The sequence below is a fragment of the Tupaia chinensis genome, unplaced genomic scaffold (assembly GCF_000334495.1).
Source record: "Tupaia chinensis unplaced genomic scaffold, TupChi_1.0 Scaffold000279_1, whole genome shotgun sequence".
Lineage (NCBI taxonomy): Eukaryota > Metazoa > Chordata > Mammalia > Scandentia > Tupaiidae > Tupaia > Tupaia belangeri.
Window position 1 is genome coordinate 635,248 of NW_006159762.1, and position 16,304 is coordinate 651,551.

The 16,304-nt window shown below is 42.6% G+C and overlaps 2 protein-coding genes across 6 annotated transcripts in view; one reads left to right on the forward strand and one right to left on the reverse strand.

Annotated features, from left to right (window-relative positions):
- The window catches only part of ZNF789 (zinc finger protein 789), a 31,998-nt gene that overhangs the window by 4,086 nt on the left and 11,608 nt on the right, over positions 1–16,304 (reverse strand). For 2 of the 5 annotated variants that reach the window (XM_014588463.2, XM_014588461.2), the window contains exons 1-3: positions 12,687–12,894; positions 9,761–9,838; positions 6,031–6,157 (exon numbers count right to left, since the gene is read on the reverse strand). In XM_014588463.2, the coding sequence (XP_014443949.1) occupies positions 6,031–6,157; positions 9,761–9,793 (160 nt within the window). In that variant the 5' untranslated portion in view covers positions 9,794–9,838; positions 12,687–12,894. Of the gene's footprint in view, positions 1–6,030; positions 6,158–8,449; positions 8,525–9,760; positions 9,839–12,686; positions 12,895–16,304 lie in introns of those variants that run through there. The other 3 variants (XM_027772507.1, XM_014588462.2, XM_006150161.3) reach the window with 3 other exon arrangements.
- LOC106735036 (40S ribosomal protein S26) lies at positions 340–1,429 on the forward strand. Its single transcript, XM_027772512.1, has one exon. It carries the CDS (start codon positions 1,007–1,009, stop codon positions 1,352–1,354), a length of 348 nt encoding a protein of 115 aa, XP_027628313.1. The 5' UTR covers positions 340–1,006; the 3' UTR covers positions 1,355–1,429.

Here is a 16,304-nt window from a genome sequence, read left to right on the forward strand (position 1 = left end):
CTCGAACCGCGGTCGACTACGTGGGAGTCCAGCGACATAGCCATTACGCTAACTGCTGGTCCCAAGAATTCTTTTAAAAAATTGGAAAAAAAAAAAAACTCTTTGTATATTCTAAAGCAGAATGCAAAGCTCATGTATAACATGATCCAAATTTTGGGATCAGAAGGTGGCATGGCAGTTAAAGACACTGGATTCACACATGGCTGACTGTGGTTCGAGTCCTGGGTCTGGCGGCTTGCTTTCTCCCTTCTCTTTTCTCTCTCTGGTCAAATTAAAAAATAATAATAATAAGTGGAATTAATTAAATAATTCTTTTTAAAAAGATCCAAATTTTACTTTAAAATACCTATTTATAGACAAATGGACCACTTACTATTAAGCCTGATACAGTGTATTTTCAATACAACTGGACTTGTACTGAGTTTCTTTTCAGTTGGTACTTCTAAGGGCTTTTAATATAAATTTATTACTAAATTCATTCTGATTTAAGGTACATGTAGCCAGACAAACACTGCTGATTTTAAAAATAAAGAAAGAATGTTAAATAGATTAAATTCTTTCTTTAAAGAAAGAATGTTAAATAGATTAAATGATAGAAGGTATAATATCATTATTTCCATTAAAGTTAAAATACTTTTGGTTAAAAAAACACAAACCTGTGTGTGTGTGTGTGTGTGTGTGTGTGTGTGTGTGTATGTATGTTTGTGTATGATAAAATAAGTAGATAGTTAATTCTGGCTAAGAAAAGTAAACCAAAAGGTTAACAGCCAGTATTTCTGGGCAGTGGGCCTTAAGATGATTTTTATTACCTATACATTGATGTACCCCAAAATTTCTATTACGAATATTGTTGTTAGAACTAGTAAAACTCTTTAAAGGAGTGTGGTAAAAGAAGCACTCTCAAATGCTGTTTGACATGCAAAATAGTACAAAATTTCTTGAAAAATAATTCATTAATCTATAAAGAGACTTAAAGTTCCAGCTCTCTTGCGGCCTCACTTCCGAGATGAGGAAGAAAAGAAGGAACAACGGCTGTGCCAAAAAGGGCCGTGGCCCTATGCAGCCTATTCGCTGCACGAACTGCGCCAGATGTGTGCCCAAGGACAAGGCTATTAAAAAGTTTGTCATCCGAAACATAGTAGAGGCCGCAGCCGTCAGGGACATCTCCGAAGCAAGTGTCTTAGATGCCTATGTGCTCCCCAAGCTGTATGTGATGCTACATTACTGTGTGAGTTACGCCATTCATTGCGAGGTAGTCAGGAACCGATCTTGTGAAGCTCGCAAGGACCGAACACCCCCACCCCGATTTAGACCTGCAGGTGCTGCCCCTCGCCCTCCACCAAAGCCCATGTAAGGAGCCGAGTCTTTAAGGACTGAAGAACTGTCTGTCCTCTGGGGGAAAAAATAAAATGCCGATTATACATTAAAAAAAAGAGAGACTTAAAGTTCCACATCTTTTTTAACTCCAAAGCTGCAGTTTGGGAATATACTTTAGGAAATAATGAAAAATTCAAAAGATTTATAGTTAGAAACGTCCATCGGAACATAATAAAGAAAATGATGGCCGTTCCCGGCCTGGCCGGCGCCGCCCCCACTCCGGGGGGCTCCCTGCCCCTCCCTGCCCCTCCCTACCTCTCTGGCCCGGGATGGCACGGAGGCGGAAAACAAGGTTGAAGAACTTGCAACTTAAGAAGATGATAGTTACCAGCCCTGCATTACCTCAGGGGAAAACAAGAACTACTCTGCCATTTTTAAGGAAGCCAGATACCCAAGGACAACTCACACTGCTGACCCCCACAACACCATTCCTGGTAACTACAAGATGACTGCTGTGCCGCATCAGCTGATCACCCCTGTGTACCAGAACTGCTTTCCTGAAACTGCATTCCTTGGAGACTTACCTACACTTGTGGATCTGCCGGAGACCCTTCCTTATCCAACCCTGAGTGGAGTTTATGCTCCCTATTACCAAAAACTTTATGAGCTGATGGTTGGAACTTGTGGCCTCTCTCCCTTTACTTGTATGTATCACTTTTTCAGTAACTCTTCTGGAAGACAACTGTATATAGCAGGGATATTGTAATGGGAGAGTGAGACAAGGCAGTCGAATACCAGGAAAAATAAAAAAAAAATAAAAAAAAAGAGGAAGAGGAAAAAAAAACATATATATGTGCATAAGCAAGAAAGTAGAAGTGGAATATTATTGATGATAACATGCTTGATTGGGTCACTGTGCAGTCTATTCTAGATGGGAAATTACATTTAGTACGCTGTGATGATGCTCAGGGAATGAATATTAGGTTAAAAAAAAAACGAAAACAAACAAAAAAAAATGGTAAAACTATTCGTACCATTAAAAAAAAAAAATGGATATTTGATGGCTGCAGTGAGCGGTATGGGCCCAGTTGGGTTCTACTTTATAGTATGCTCTTTTTACCCAATGGGGTTTAGGCCTAAAGTCAGACTTGAGTTCATGTAGAGGCATGTGTCAGCTGTGATAACTATTGGAGAGACTTAGACTAATTAAGATCACTGACAGATCATTTGGGGAGGGGTGAGGCACGGAGGGCAATCGGGGATGACAGGGACAATGTGGGAGGAGGATGGGTCATAACAGAGGGAGGGGGATGGGGAATCTAGGATGGTAAAACAAAAGGCAAGGTATGCAGGACACAAGAATTGGGAAATTATTTGCTGAGAACATATATGTTGACGTGCTTGATTGAGCCAACGCACAGTATATATTGGATGGAAAATTCATTTGAGTGTTGCGATGGGAAAAAAAAAATTATAATAAAAAAAAAACTAAAAAAAAAAAAGAGAAGAGGATAGAGAAAGATAGCAAGTGAACAATAGAGGGGATGTTAGTGAGAAACAGATATGGTTTATTATCTGTTGAAGATGACGTGTATAGTATTCTCAACTGGACTGGTCTGGGAAGTATTTCATGATGGGTGAAGTCTTTTAACAAGCAAAATGAGAAATAGTGATTGACTGTTTTAAAAAATTATAATAATAATAATTATTGGGAAATGCATGGAAAAGACTTTGAATGATAAAGCGGGGAGATCGATGCCTCTGTATTGACTGACATGCATGGCATTCCCTTTTGAAAAAGCAATGGAAGTCAATGTAAAGTTATATGTAATCCAATGTAATAAAAAAAATAAAAAAAAAAAGAAACACATGCATTTATTTAAACAGAGGCCAGAAGGTGGTATGATGGTTGAGGGCACTTGACTCCCACACGGTCAACCACGGTTCAAGTCCCAGACCTGGCGACTTGCTTTCTCACTTTCTCTCTCTCTCTGGTCATATGAAAATAAATAAATAAACAAATAAATAAAGTTAAATAAAAATTCTCAGGGTCGGCAGGTGGCATGGTGGTTAAGGGTGCTAGACTTACATATGGCCAACCATGGTTTGAGTCCTGGACTCGGTGGCTTGCTTTCTCACTTTCTTTCTCCCTCTCTCTTTCTTGCTCTGTCCCTCTCTAGTCAAATTAAAATGAAATAAACAAATAATAAAGTTAAATAATTCTTTAAAAAAACTATTTTTAAAAAGTTCAATGAAAATTCTTTAAAAAAAAGAGAAAAATAAAAAAGAAAACAATAAACACACAGGCAAACCAACAAAGCCAAGCCAAATGTCCCCAAATGTTAAAAAATAAGTATTATAGATCATGCAATAGAATTAGTGTATATTATGATCATTTACTGTATTATGGGAAAATGCCAATGCTATGTTAAATGTAAAAGGGATTACAGAATTCCACAAAGAATATGCTTAGCTTTTTTTTTTAAAAAAAGTAATTTTTTATAATTATTTTATTTAATTTTATTTATATTATTAATTTCTAGTTTTGATCAGAGAGAGGCAGAGAGAGAGAGACAAAGTGAGAAAGCAAGCCACCAGGTCCAAGACTCGAACCGTAGTCGGCCATGTGGGAGTCCAGTGCCTTTAACCACCACACCACTTTGTGGCCCCTATGCTTAGCTTTTTTAAAAGTCTAAGAAAAAACTGAAAATACTTCAAAATATTAACATTGCTATCCTTGAATATTTTCTCCTTCCTTTCATACTTCTCTATACCTCCCACATATTCATGTATGCTCTTAAAAGAAAAACTGTGTGTGTCTGTACGTATGTTCTCCTTTGAAAAGGAAAATGGGGTAAGCCAGGTGGCATGGTAGTTAAGGCAGCTGGATCTCACATGAATAACTACATGGTTCAAGTCCCAGATCTGGCAGCTTGAAAAACATGCCAGGTGTGTGTGAGTGCATGCCCCAAATCCCAATAGTAAAATAGAAAAGTGGGGGGGTGGGGGTGCCGTGGGGTGGGTGATTTCTCACTTTCTGTTTCTCTAGTGAGCACAAGGGCCCTATAGCAAAAATCTCCAAAAATACATTTTTTAAAATCTTAAATTCTGGCCCCAACATTAAAAAATGCACCAGACATGTGTGCAGACCCCAAATTCCAACAAGATGGAGACTTGGAGAAGGTACTACAGCATGACCGTACCCCACTGGTGGGTGCTTTCTCCCTCTTCTCTGTCTCTCTATCTCTTTCTGCCCAGTTTGGGTACCCTCTGGCAAAATAAGTAAAGACAAACAAAGGCAGCCTCCTGGGAGGATAAAAGTGAAGGTTCAAAAACAAGACTGTTTGGGCTGGCAGGTGGCAAAGTGGTTAAGGTGCTGAATTCCCATACGGCCGACTTTCGTGTGAGTCCTGAACCTGGAGACTTGCTTTCTCATCCCTCCTCACCTCGTCAAATTAAAAAGTAATAATGATAAATTAAATTAAAAATTCTTGAAAAGAAAACAAAATCAAGGCTGTTTAAAATAATTTCCTGGACACTCACTCATGTTATAAACGGAAGTTACCCATTTCCAGAGAAAAGAAAAAAAAAGACTTTAAGAGAATAGGAAGCAAGTCTTTAGAATCTAAACCAACTATAGTCTTCAGCGCCTAGAGATCTTAACGATGTGGAAGATGGGAATAGAAGTGGAGAAGGATTTATATGTCTCTGACCCTAAAACAAACACTACTAGTCATTGTTCACAGTCCCTTATCTGAAGCCCTTGGGCCGGATGTGTTTCGGGATTCAGAATTTTCCCAGACTTTAGAAACATGACTTGTATTTCATATCACACACCATCCTCCATAGGATATGGAGCTGTGCCCTCAAACACACACTGGTATTTCTTAAGCTAGGCTATAGATAAGCACAACCAGGAATACAGGACAGTAAATAGTTTCCTGTGAGATGAAATCAGGTTTCAGTTCCCGGTGACTTCGGGTCAGGTTTTATTTATTTATTTTATTTAACTTTATTTATTCATTTATTTATTTCAATTTGACCAGAGAGGGGGAGAGATAAAGTTAGAAAGGAAGTTGCCAGGTCCAGAACTCAAACTGTGGTCGGTCATGGGGGAGCCCAGGACCCTTAACCACCACACCACCTGCTGGCCCCACTATAGGTCAGGTTTTGTAACTAAATAACTAAAAAATTCTTCTGACTCCCACGTGGCCCACTATGGTTTGTGTCCTAGACCTGGTGGCTTACTTTCTCACTTTCCTTTTCTCTTTCTCTGATCAAATTTTTAAAAAATCAGTAAGTGAAAAATAATTTTTTTTAGGGTCCAGCAGTTGGCATAATGTCTATGTTGCTAGACTCCCATGTAGTGAACCACGGTCCGACTCCTGGATCTGGTGGTTTAAACTCATACTGAGTGCGTGTGTGTGCAGGGCACATGTGCATGCGTGCCCAAGATCCGAAGGAGAGAATGGAGGAGAAGGGATTGTGGCGTGGCCATCCCCCCTAGGGGGTGAGTTCTTGCTGTCTCTCTCTCTTTTTCTGGCAAGTGCACATGCACCCTATAGCAAAAACCCCTTCAAAAACAAAAAAAATTCTTTTTTTTATAAAAAAGAAAAAAATTCTGCTTTTCAGACCTTTTGCTGATTTTGGAATCACAGATAAGGGACTGGGGACTTGTATAGGTACTGAAAACACACAAAACTGAGCCATTACCCAATGAGATCATGCTCCTGTAATTCTCCAGCATCACATCTCTGTAGAGGTCCTTTTGAGTCCAGTCAAGGTGGCCCCACTCCTCTCTTGTAAAATACATTGCCACATCTTCAAAGGACAGAAATGCCTGAAAAATAGCCAACAGTTTTAAGTTCAATTCTTATAATAACTAACGTCATACTATTCTAAAGATAAGAAAACAGGTTTGGAGAGGTCAAGTGCCCTGCCCAAGGTCACTCAGCAAGTAGCAGATTCAGGGCTCTACCACGTCAGCTGACCCTTAGGCCAGGCATGTTTCCATACCACAGCACAGACTTCATCACTAAAGGGTCACTCGGTGCACAGTCAGCCTTTTCAGACCATTTGTTCTCTGCTCCAACTATTCGACTCTGCTGTCTTAGCACAACAGCAGCCGCAGACAATAGGTGAGCGAGTGGGTACAACTATACAGTAAATAAAACTTTACTGAACAGGTCTAGTTCAGTTTGCCAACCCCCGCTCTAGTTCACACTACCTTTATAAGTAATATACCTCTTCTGTGACAGGTTCCTAGGAGAGAGATGAGGTCACTGAGGATGGATGAATGTGCCAACTATTTACCCAGGAACAGAAAGGCTTCACGGACACCAACACCGTATACTGAAGCATGTAGGTGCTGGCTATGGTTATCATGGGGAACTGTTCCCTAACGGGTATAAGAGGTAAAGTAGGGAAGCACTGGAATCCAAAAAGCTGCTGCGAAGGGAACCAGATTGGAGCTAGGGCCTTAGAGGGTAGCCACTGCCACCCCACAGCCTGGCGGAAGGGAGCTATGGGAATAGACATGGAAACAATTTTCTCCAGGCCTCTGGTCCCCAACCCTCCTCCATCCTATTGCCAAAAGCCAACCAGAAGCCAGAGGGCAAAGGAGCCCATTGCTGGTGATAAAACGTATAGACCTGGGACTAGCAGTTGGCATAATGGCTATGTTGCTGGACTTCCATGTAGTAGACCCCGGTTCAAGTCCTGGACCTGGTGGCTTAAACTCACGCGGGGCGCATATGCATGTGTGCCCAAGATCCCAAGGGGAGAATAGAGAAGGGATGTGGCGTGGCCATACCCCCTGGGGTGTGATTTCTCACCTTCTGTCTCTTTGTCTCTCTCTGTCTTTCTGTCGAGTGCACATACCCTGTGGCAAAAATCTCTCCAAAAAATAAATAAATAAATAAGGTACAGACCAAATGCCAAAGTGCAGGAGGGTGGAGAATATACCCAGAGGGGACAGAGACTACTCAGCACAGCGTATATGAAAGAAGTTTATATTTGCACTTGTGTGTTCAAGTTTTATGGGCTGAGAATGGAGGCACCTGCCCTTAGTCAGGTGCTACAGCAGTCCTTGGAACAGAGGGGCCCAGTGTCTACCCATCCACTGCCTGCTCTTCAGGATGCTGTGCTGATCAGTGTTCATGCAGAGAAAGGACAAGCACTATCAGGACTAAGCAGTAACAGAAAACACCCATCCCATCCAGAAAAGCCTCACATAGCTCCCCCCTGCAGACAAGTCTTAGAGTCTTCCTTTCCTCTCTATCAAACTTGAGTTCCACAGTGACGATTTCAGGCCTTCTGTCATCACCACTGTGAACACCCTGCTTGTTATATGAGCTGTTCTGCAGTCTCCTTACTGGGACCTACTAGACCACCTGCATTCTCTGCACCTGCACAAAGGTTAGTAAGCAAGCACTGGGAAATAACATGCTCAATCTCTCCAGAGGACTCTCTGTACATTTATAGTTACACCCTAAATGTGTACCTTATAGTTATACCTAAATTAACGATTCTTGCTCACACATCCCTCACAGGTGGCATTCTACACGCTCATTGCTCTTGTTCCTTCTGTAAATGTTTACTGAATGGCAAGTTGCTACCTTGATCTTGCCTGCCAGTAATAAACAAAGCAACAACTCCTGCTGAGGCTACAGGATATAGCTATCAGCTGCTCAACACTATAGGACATTAATCCCATCAGAGCCATGTAAATGGGGGCCCTGGAGTTGCTAAGCAAATGACCTGTATGATCTCGTAGCATCTCTGGTTCCTGCTTTAGTTAATGAATAGCCAAGTGGGCGGGTGAGACAGAGAAGTGAGAGTGGTAAGTGGTAACATCCAGGATAATGGAGGAGAAGGGATTGTGGTGTGGCCATCCTGCTTGAGGGGTGACTTCCCACTTTTCCTCTCTCTGGCAAGCATATGCACCCTTTGGCAAAAACATATAAAGTAGAGCCTGGATCTAATCCTATCTAACTCCTTAGTTTAGGCTCTTTATATCATACTTTCCAGGAAGGGAAGTTCCTAAAATAGATAAAGAGGGCTCAGCCTGAACAAAGAAGATGTTCAGCAATAGGGGCTACAATGAGGAAGCAGAGGAGGAACCACAGCTCACCTGCCAGCTGGCTGTCAGGAACATAGCTTCCATGGCCTTGTCTTCTCTAAGGAATAGGATCTGGGCTGCCAGGCTAAACTGAAGAAAAAGATAATGAATAAGAGCAGCCCTAACTTAAAGCTTTCTCAGTAGGCAGACCTGGGACAGGGAATTCCAAGGAAGCCAACAAACAAAACTTAGTTAATACAAAGTCACTGTGTTTGGGGTTGGAATATGTGATCAAACTGATGAGCTCCGGAATTTTTTTGCTATGACTTCCTGAAGATCAATTTCAAAAGCTTTATCTAGGAAAAGCTGTGGCCCAGTCTTCCCTTTCTCCCCAGGATATGTTCTACAGCACCTCAATGAGTGACTTTATACAGCTAAATCACAGAGCAAAATATAAAAGATCTTCAAAATGTTCATAGACGATGCATTCAAGGGGCCAGCCCCATAACCTAGTGGTTAAGGGAGCAGGATCTCACATGGTGACTGCAGTTCAAATCCTGGCCCAGGTGGCTGAAAGGCATGTGGGTGCGTGTGCACACATGCCATAAATCTCAACAGGATGGAGAAATGGAGAAGAAATGGCAGGCAGTGTGATCGTGGAGTAATTTCTAGCAAGCACATGTGTTCTCAGGCAATTTAATTAAAAAAAAAAAAAAAAGGAGAATGAAGAAACGACTCAATTTCAGGGGCCAGCAGTGGTGTGGTAGTTAAGGGTGCTGGACTCTCACATGGCCAACCACTGTTTGAGTCCCAGCTTGCTTTCTCACTTTCCTCTCTCTCTTGCCCTTGCTCTCTCGCTCTGTCCCTCTTTGATCTTGCCTGCCAGTAATAAACAAAGCAACAACTCCTGCTGAGGCTACAGGATATAGCTATCAGCTGCTCAACACTATAGGACATTAATCCCATCAGAGCCATGTAAATGGGGGCCCTGGAGTTGCTAAGCAAATGACCTGTATGATCTCGTAGCATCTCTGGTTCCTGCTTTAGTTAATGAATAGCCAAGTGGGCGGGTGAGACAGAGAAGTGAGAGTGGTAAGTGGTAACATCCAGGATAATGGAGGAGAAGGGATTGTGGTGTGGCCATCCTGCTTGAGGGGTGACTTCCCACTTTTCCTCTCTCTGGCAAGCATATGCACCCTTTGGCAAAAACATATAAAGTAGAGCCTGGATCTAATCCTATCTAACTCCTTAGTTTAGGCTCTTTATATCATACTTTCCAGGAAGGGAAGTTCCTAAAATAGATAAAGAGGGCTCAGCCTGAACAAAGAAGATGTTCAGCAATAGGGGCTACAATGAGGAAGCAGAGGAGGAACCACAGCTCACCTGCCAGCTGGCTGTCAGGAACATAGCTTCCATGGCCTTGTCTTCTCTAAGGAATAGGATCTGGGCTGCCAGGCTAAACTGAAGAAAAAGATAATGAATAAGAGCAGCCCTAACTTAAAGCTTTCTCAGTAGGCAGACCTGGGACAGGGAATTCCAAGGAAGCCAACAAACAAAACTTAGTTAATACAAAGTCACTGTGTTTGGGGTTGGAATATGTGATCAAACTGATGAGCTCCGGAATTTTTTTGCTATGACTTCCTGAAGATCAATTTCAAAAGCTTTATCTAGGAAAAGCTGTGGCCCAGTCTTCCCTTTCTCCCCAGGATATGTTCTACAGCACCTCAATGAGTGACTTTATACAGCTAAATCACAGAGCAAAATATAAAAGATCTTCAAAATGTTCATAGACGATGCATTCAAGGGGCCAGCCCCATAACCTAGTGGTTAAGGGAGCAGGATCTCACATGGTGACTGCAGTTCAAATCCTGGCCCAGGTGGCTGAAAGGCATGTGGGTGCGTGTGCACACATGCCATAAATCTCAACAGGATGGAGAAATGGAGAAGAAATGGCAGGCAGTGTGATCGTGGAGTAATTTCTAGCAAGCACATGTGTTCTCAGGCAATTTAATTAAAAAAAAAAAAAAAAGGAGAATGAAGAAACGACTCAATTTCAGGGGCCAGCAGTGGTGTGGTAGTTAAGGGTGCTGGACTCTCACATGGCCAACCACTGTTTGAGTCCCAGCTTGCTTTCTCACTTTCCTCTCTCTCTTGCCCTTGCTCTCTCGCTCTGTCCCTCTCTGGTCAAAATTAAAATAAATAAAGTTAAATTAAAAATTCTTAAAAAAAAAAAAACTACTCAATTCCTTTATTTTTGGGGGACAAAAAATAAATTTGTACTTTAATTCCATTTTTTGATGACCTTTTTGAAGTATCCTTGTAAAACTCTGATTCACGACTTGCAACACCTAGCTCAGAGACAAAACCATAACCTCTGCAATCATCAGCCCAAACCAGAACATGATCAGATTTTGGCCTCCTATTGCCTTCAATTAGTTCAAACAGGAGAAAATCAAATATGTTGTTCTTTTCTAAAATAATGTATTTAATTTTATGTATTATTTTTAAATTTGACCAGAGAGAGACAGAGAGGGAAAGAACTGAAAAGTGAGAAAGCAAGCTACCAGGTCTGGGGCTCGACCCATAGTCAGCCATGTTGGAGTCCAGTGCCCCAACCACCATGCCATCTGCTGGCCCGCTGTCCTTTTTTAAAAAAAATCCATGAAAACTATTTGAAACAAAAACTATTGGTTACAGGGACTTCCGGTTGGAGTTGGCCATTACTTCTCACTAGCTCTAGCTGTTGCTGAGATGTCTCCATAGAGGCAGCATTTCTGAAATTCTTGAAATTTTTCAGTTTCAGAGTCTTAGTAAATGGTTCTTATCTTAGGCCTGCCCATTTACAAGCTAACTTTTGTGTTTTGAGGTCTCACAACCACTCTAATTTGGTGATAGGCTAGAACTCACAGCAGTAACAATAGCAGACTTGTTTTCTTCACAGGGTGCACCTTTATGTAAATTTATTTAAAGAAAGCCCCTCATGGGCAAGTCAATGGCATGGTGGTTAAGGAGGTTGGATCCCACATAGCTGACTGCTCAACTGGAGCCCTGACCAAGCCACTTGAAGAACATGCTGGGCACATGTATGTGCATGCATGCCCAAAATCCCTAAGGGAGAATGCAGGAAAAGGGTGGCCATCTCCCCACCACAGGTGCTTTCTTACTTTCTTTCTCCCCCTCCCCCTAGAAAGGGCACACCTTATAGCAAATTAAAAACAAAACAGTAATAGAAAGAAAGCCACTTTGGGCCAGCAGGTGGTGTGGAAGGTTAAGGCACTGGATCCTACTCAGATTGCAAGGTTCAGGTCCCAAACCAGGCGGCTTGAAAAATCACACTGGCCAGGCTGTTATGGGAGCATGCTCCAAATCTTGAGAGGAGACTGGAGAAGGGATTGTGGCATGGCCATCCCCAGGTAGTGGGTGATTGCTCACTTTACCTTTCTCTCTCTCCCTCCCTCTGTTTCTCCCTGACAGGCACAAATGCCCATAGCAAAAAGAAGATGAAGAAGAAGAAGAAGAAGTTCAATTTCCCTGAAAAGTCTAGAAAACTCCTTGCCTGTTAAACAAAGAGGCACAACAAAAAAACAGTCCTGATCAATGGCTCCAAGTGGGGGCAGAGGCTTCATCCCTTTCATTCTTGCAACTATTGAATATTTACTGAGTTACCTATTGTAAAGGTTATTCATATAAAACTCAGACTTCTAAAGAAAAATGTGAGCTGTTTTGAGTGGCCGTAGCTATATAACTGAATCTTAAAATATCCTGCTTCCCCAGAAATGCTAGCTCTAACTATGAGTGAAAGTTCAGGTTTTTCTTTCTCGGCGTGAAACTGAACCAATCAGCTACAGGGGAAGAGCTCCTACGGCTCTACCTGCCCTAAAAAGAATAAGTTTTTAGTAGCCAATACAGTAAAGATCACTGGGTTTCCACACTTACGCTTTATAAGCTGATCCTCTGTGTGCATGATAAACTCTTAAAACTTTAATGTGATCTCATCTTAACCTCAGTCAGAATATAAAATGCTACTGCCTGACAATGTGAATACATTAAACTAATCACACCTTGTTTTCCCCTAAAACCATGGTATTACCCAGTCATTCATTCATCGGACTTTGTTCCTTCAAGAGGCTGAAGACCTGAAACAGCCCAAACTATCCAAAAAGCTGGTGCCACAAACCCAAAGATCCTTGCAAATGCAAGATTATTTGCAAATGCAAATACAACCTCCCTAAGGGCCCCAACTTTAACACACTGGCTTTCCCGGAGCAACCACTCCTATATTCATAATAGTTTCTCTTTTTTTCCAAACCTGTTCAAATCGCAGCCGCGGTGCCTCCTCCAGGAAGTCCTCCGCGTGGCGCTTTGTATGCACCAGAGACAGCAGTGGAGGTGTGGCTCCCTTTGCGGGTTTCCGGTACTGACCAGGGGTATAGTCGGCGCCGCCTTCGGGGCTACCGCTAACCCCAACCAACCCAAGTCAGTGGGAAGGGCGGCCAGCCTCTGCCTCAGGGGCTTCCAACGAGTTTTCCTCCCTCCCTATTCGCGAGCGACGACCAGAGCGTCCTCATTCGCGTCTCCTCTAGGACTAAGGAGGCTTCTAAACTCTATGGTTGGGCTGAGCTTGTTGGCCGGGTCTTCACGCACACTCCTCCGCTGGTGGGGACCAATCGCAGGCCGCGGGAGGCGCCGGCTAGACCGCGGGAGTTCCACCCGCCGTCGCTGACTTCTCGCAGGTGGTTTTCAGCTACAGAGAATAGCTGCGCAGCTTTTAAAAATGGTAATAGTGACCTTTCCCCTCCAACCTAGTCGACAGAAAGCCTAGTGGTAGGGACCACAATGCAGCTGAGTAATGTTTTTCTTTGGGAGAGGTTTTTGCTATAGGGCTCCTGCGCTCACCAGAAAGAGAGACAGAGAGACAGAAAGCGAGAAATCACCCCCACACAGCAGTCCTTTCTCTGTCATTCTCCCCTTGGGATCTTGGGCACGCATGCACAAGCGTCCCGCGTGAGTTTAAGCCACCAGGTCCAGGACTGGAACCGGTGTCCACTACATGGGAGTCCAGTGATGCAGCCTTTACACCATCTGCTGGACTCGCAGCTGAATATTTTTAAAAGCTTCTCTTAGCAAAACTATGGAGTGACTGACTCTTTGAGAGGTGGTTCCTTAACATATTCTTAAGAATTATTTTATTGGGAACCAGCAGTTAGCCTAATGGCTATGTTGCTGGACTCCCACGTAGTTGACCACAGTTCGAGTCCCAGACCCGGTGGCTTAAAACTCACGCCGGGCGGGTGTGCGTGCGTGCCCAAGATCCCGAGAGGAGAATGGAGGAGAAGGGATTGCGGCGTGACCATCCCCCTTGGGGGGTGATTTCTCGCTTTCTGTCTTTCTGTCTCTCTCTCTGCCTGGCACGCACACGCGCCCTATAGCAAAAACCTCTCCAAAAAAAAAAAAAAAGAATTATTTTATTTAACTTTATTTATTATTTTAATTTGACCAGAGAGACAGAGAGGAAGCCACCAGGTCTGCCATGCAAATCGCAGTCAGCCATGAGTCCAGCGCTCTCAACCACCACCACCTGCCCACCTTCTTTTTAAATTTTATTTATTAGTATTATTTTTTAATTTGACCAGAGAGAGAGGAAATGTTAGAACACAAACAGCCAGGTCCCAGAAGCAAACCACAGCCAACCATGTGGAAATCCAGTGTATTAAGCACCATGCAACCTGCCAGTCCCCAAAATAAGTTCTTATATGAAAAGTTATTTCTGTTACATGAATGCTATTAAGCAAAACAGCAATAGAACTATTTAACAGTAAAAAGTTATAATTAGTAGCAGAACTAACTAAAGAATTAATATATTTGAGGGCTAGCAACAGTGACCCATAGTAAGGCAAAGCCACTGCTATGCTGGGTGCCCATGGAAGGGTACTGAGTGTGTGCAGGTGATCCCAACTGAGACTGGAGGTGGGCCTGGGGTGAAGATCTTCTTTTAAGGTGGGGAGTGTCATTGTCTCTCAAGAAATAAGCCTAAAAAATGAAATATATGTGAGAAAAATGTAATAGTTACATTTCTTTCTACACATCAATTGAGCAACTTATTTTAACACTTAAGAAACTTTATTGGAGTGTGGTGGCTAAGGCTGCTGGATACCATATGGCCAATTGCCCAGTTCAAGTCCCGTACCCAGCAGCTTGAAAAACTTGGCTAGGTAGTGGGCCAGCCAGGTGGCTAGTGGTTAAGGCAGCTGGAGCCCACTGCACTATTAGAACCCTGGCCCCAGATGAGCCAGTGAAAAAAACATGTTGGCCTCATGTGCATTCTCCTAGAGAAGAATGGAGAAACAGCATTTTGGAATGGCCATTGCCCCCTTTCTCACTTTCCCTCTCTCTCTCCTTGTCTCCAGCTAGTGCATGTGCCCTATAACAAATTAATACAATTTTTTTTTAATTTTAAAGCTTTATTGGATAGTTAAATTTTGTATGCTTTTTTGTGTATTTTTTAAAGAATTATTTATTAACTTTATTTAGTCATTCATTTCTTATTTTGACCAGAGAAAGACAGGCACACAGATAGAAGGAAAGTGAGAAAGCAAGTCACAGGTCCAGGGACTTGACCCATGTGAGAGTCCAGCACCTTAACCACCATGCCACCTGCTGGTCCCTCTCTTTTTTTTTTTTTTTTTTTTTAATATATTTTCCCCTTCATTGGGGAAACATTTTTACTCTTTCCAATGATAATTCTCTGAACTACCTAGAAACCTTTAGGACATCCTTCTTTACTTGGGTAGTGTTAAAAACTGAATACCAGCAAAAGAAAAACTCACTTTGACTTGAAGCTCTTTTCTTACTGGGGCCAGATTATGCTGATTCCTGGTGTCAGTCTTATGTGATAGATAATATGTTGTTGCTATTGAATATCTAGAAGTACCATTTCTTTCTCATTCTTTTCTTTCTTTTTTTAAAGAGTTTTTTTATTTATTCATTCTTTTCTTTTTTTTTTTTTTTTAATTTGACCAGAGGGAGACAGAGAGAGAGAGAGAGAGAGAAAGAGAGAAAGCAAACCACCAGGTTCAGGACTTGAACTGTGGTCAGTCATGTGGGAGTCCAGCACCTTAACCACCATGCCACCTGCTGGTCCCTCTCATTTTTTCTTATACATTGTCCCCTGCATTGTGTTTATGTTTTCTTTTAGGTCCTTGAGCATATTTAAATAGTTGTTTTAAAGTCTTTCTGTACTAATTGCATGTTTTTTGTCAATTCTGGATCTGTTTCTGTTGACTATTTTGTTAGTTTGGGTTACATTTCCTTTTTTATGTATCTTTCATTTTTTTAATGCATGCCTAACATGATAAATTTTAGGGCCGGCCCCCCTCCGGGGGCCCCGCGGCTGGGGGCTTACGCCCCTGCGCAGCCGCGCGCCTGGCCTCTCTGGAGCTGGATGGCCCGGAGGTCGAAAACAAGGTTGAAGAACTTGCAACTTGAGAAGATGATAGTTACCAGCCCTGCATTACCTCAGGGGAAAACAAGAACTACTCTGCCATTCTTAAGGAAGCCAGATACCCAAGGACAACTCACACTGCAGATCCCCACAACACCATTCCTGGTAACTACAAGATGACTGCTGTGCCGCATCAGCTGATAATCATCCCTGCGTACCAGAACTGCTTTCCTGAAACTGCATTCCCTGGAGACTCACCTACACTTGCGGATCTGCAGGAGACCCTCCCTTAATCCAACCCTGAGTGGAGTTTATGCTCCCTATTGCCAAAAACTTTATGAGCTGATGGTTGGAACTCGTGGCCTCTCTCCCTTTACTTGTATGTATCACTTTTTCAGTAACTCTTCTGGAAGACAACTGTATATAGCAGGGATATTGTAATGGGAGAGTGAGACAGGGCAGAGGGACAAACATAGGAAAAAAAAT

Excerpts from the sequence above, each read along its gene's own strand:
- LOC106735036 (XM_027772512.1), top strand. The coding sequence starts at position 1,007 with ATGAGGAAGAAAAGAAGGAACAACGGCTGTGCCAAAAAGGGCCGTGGC.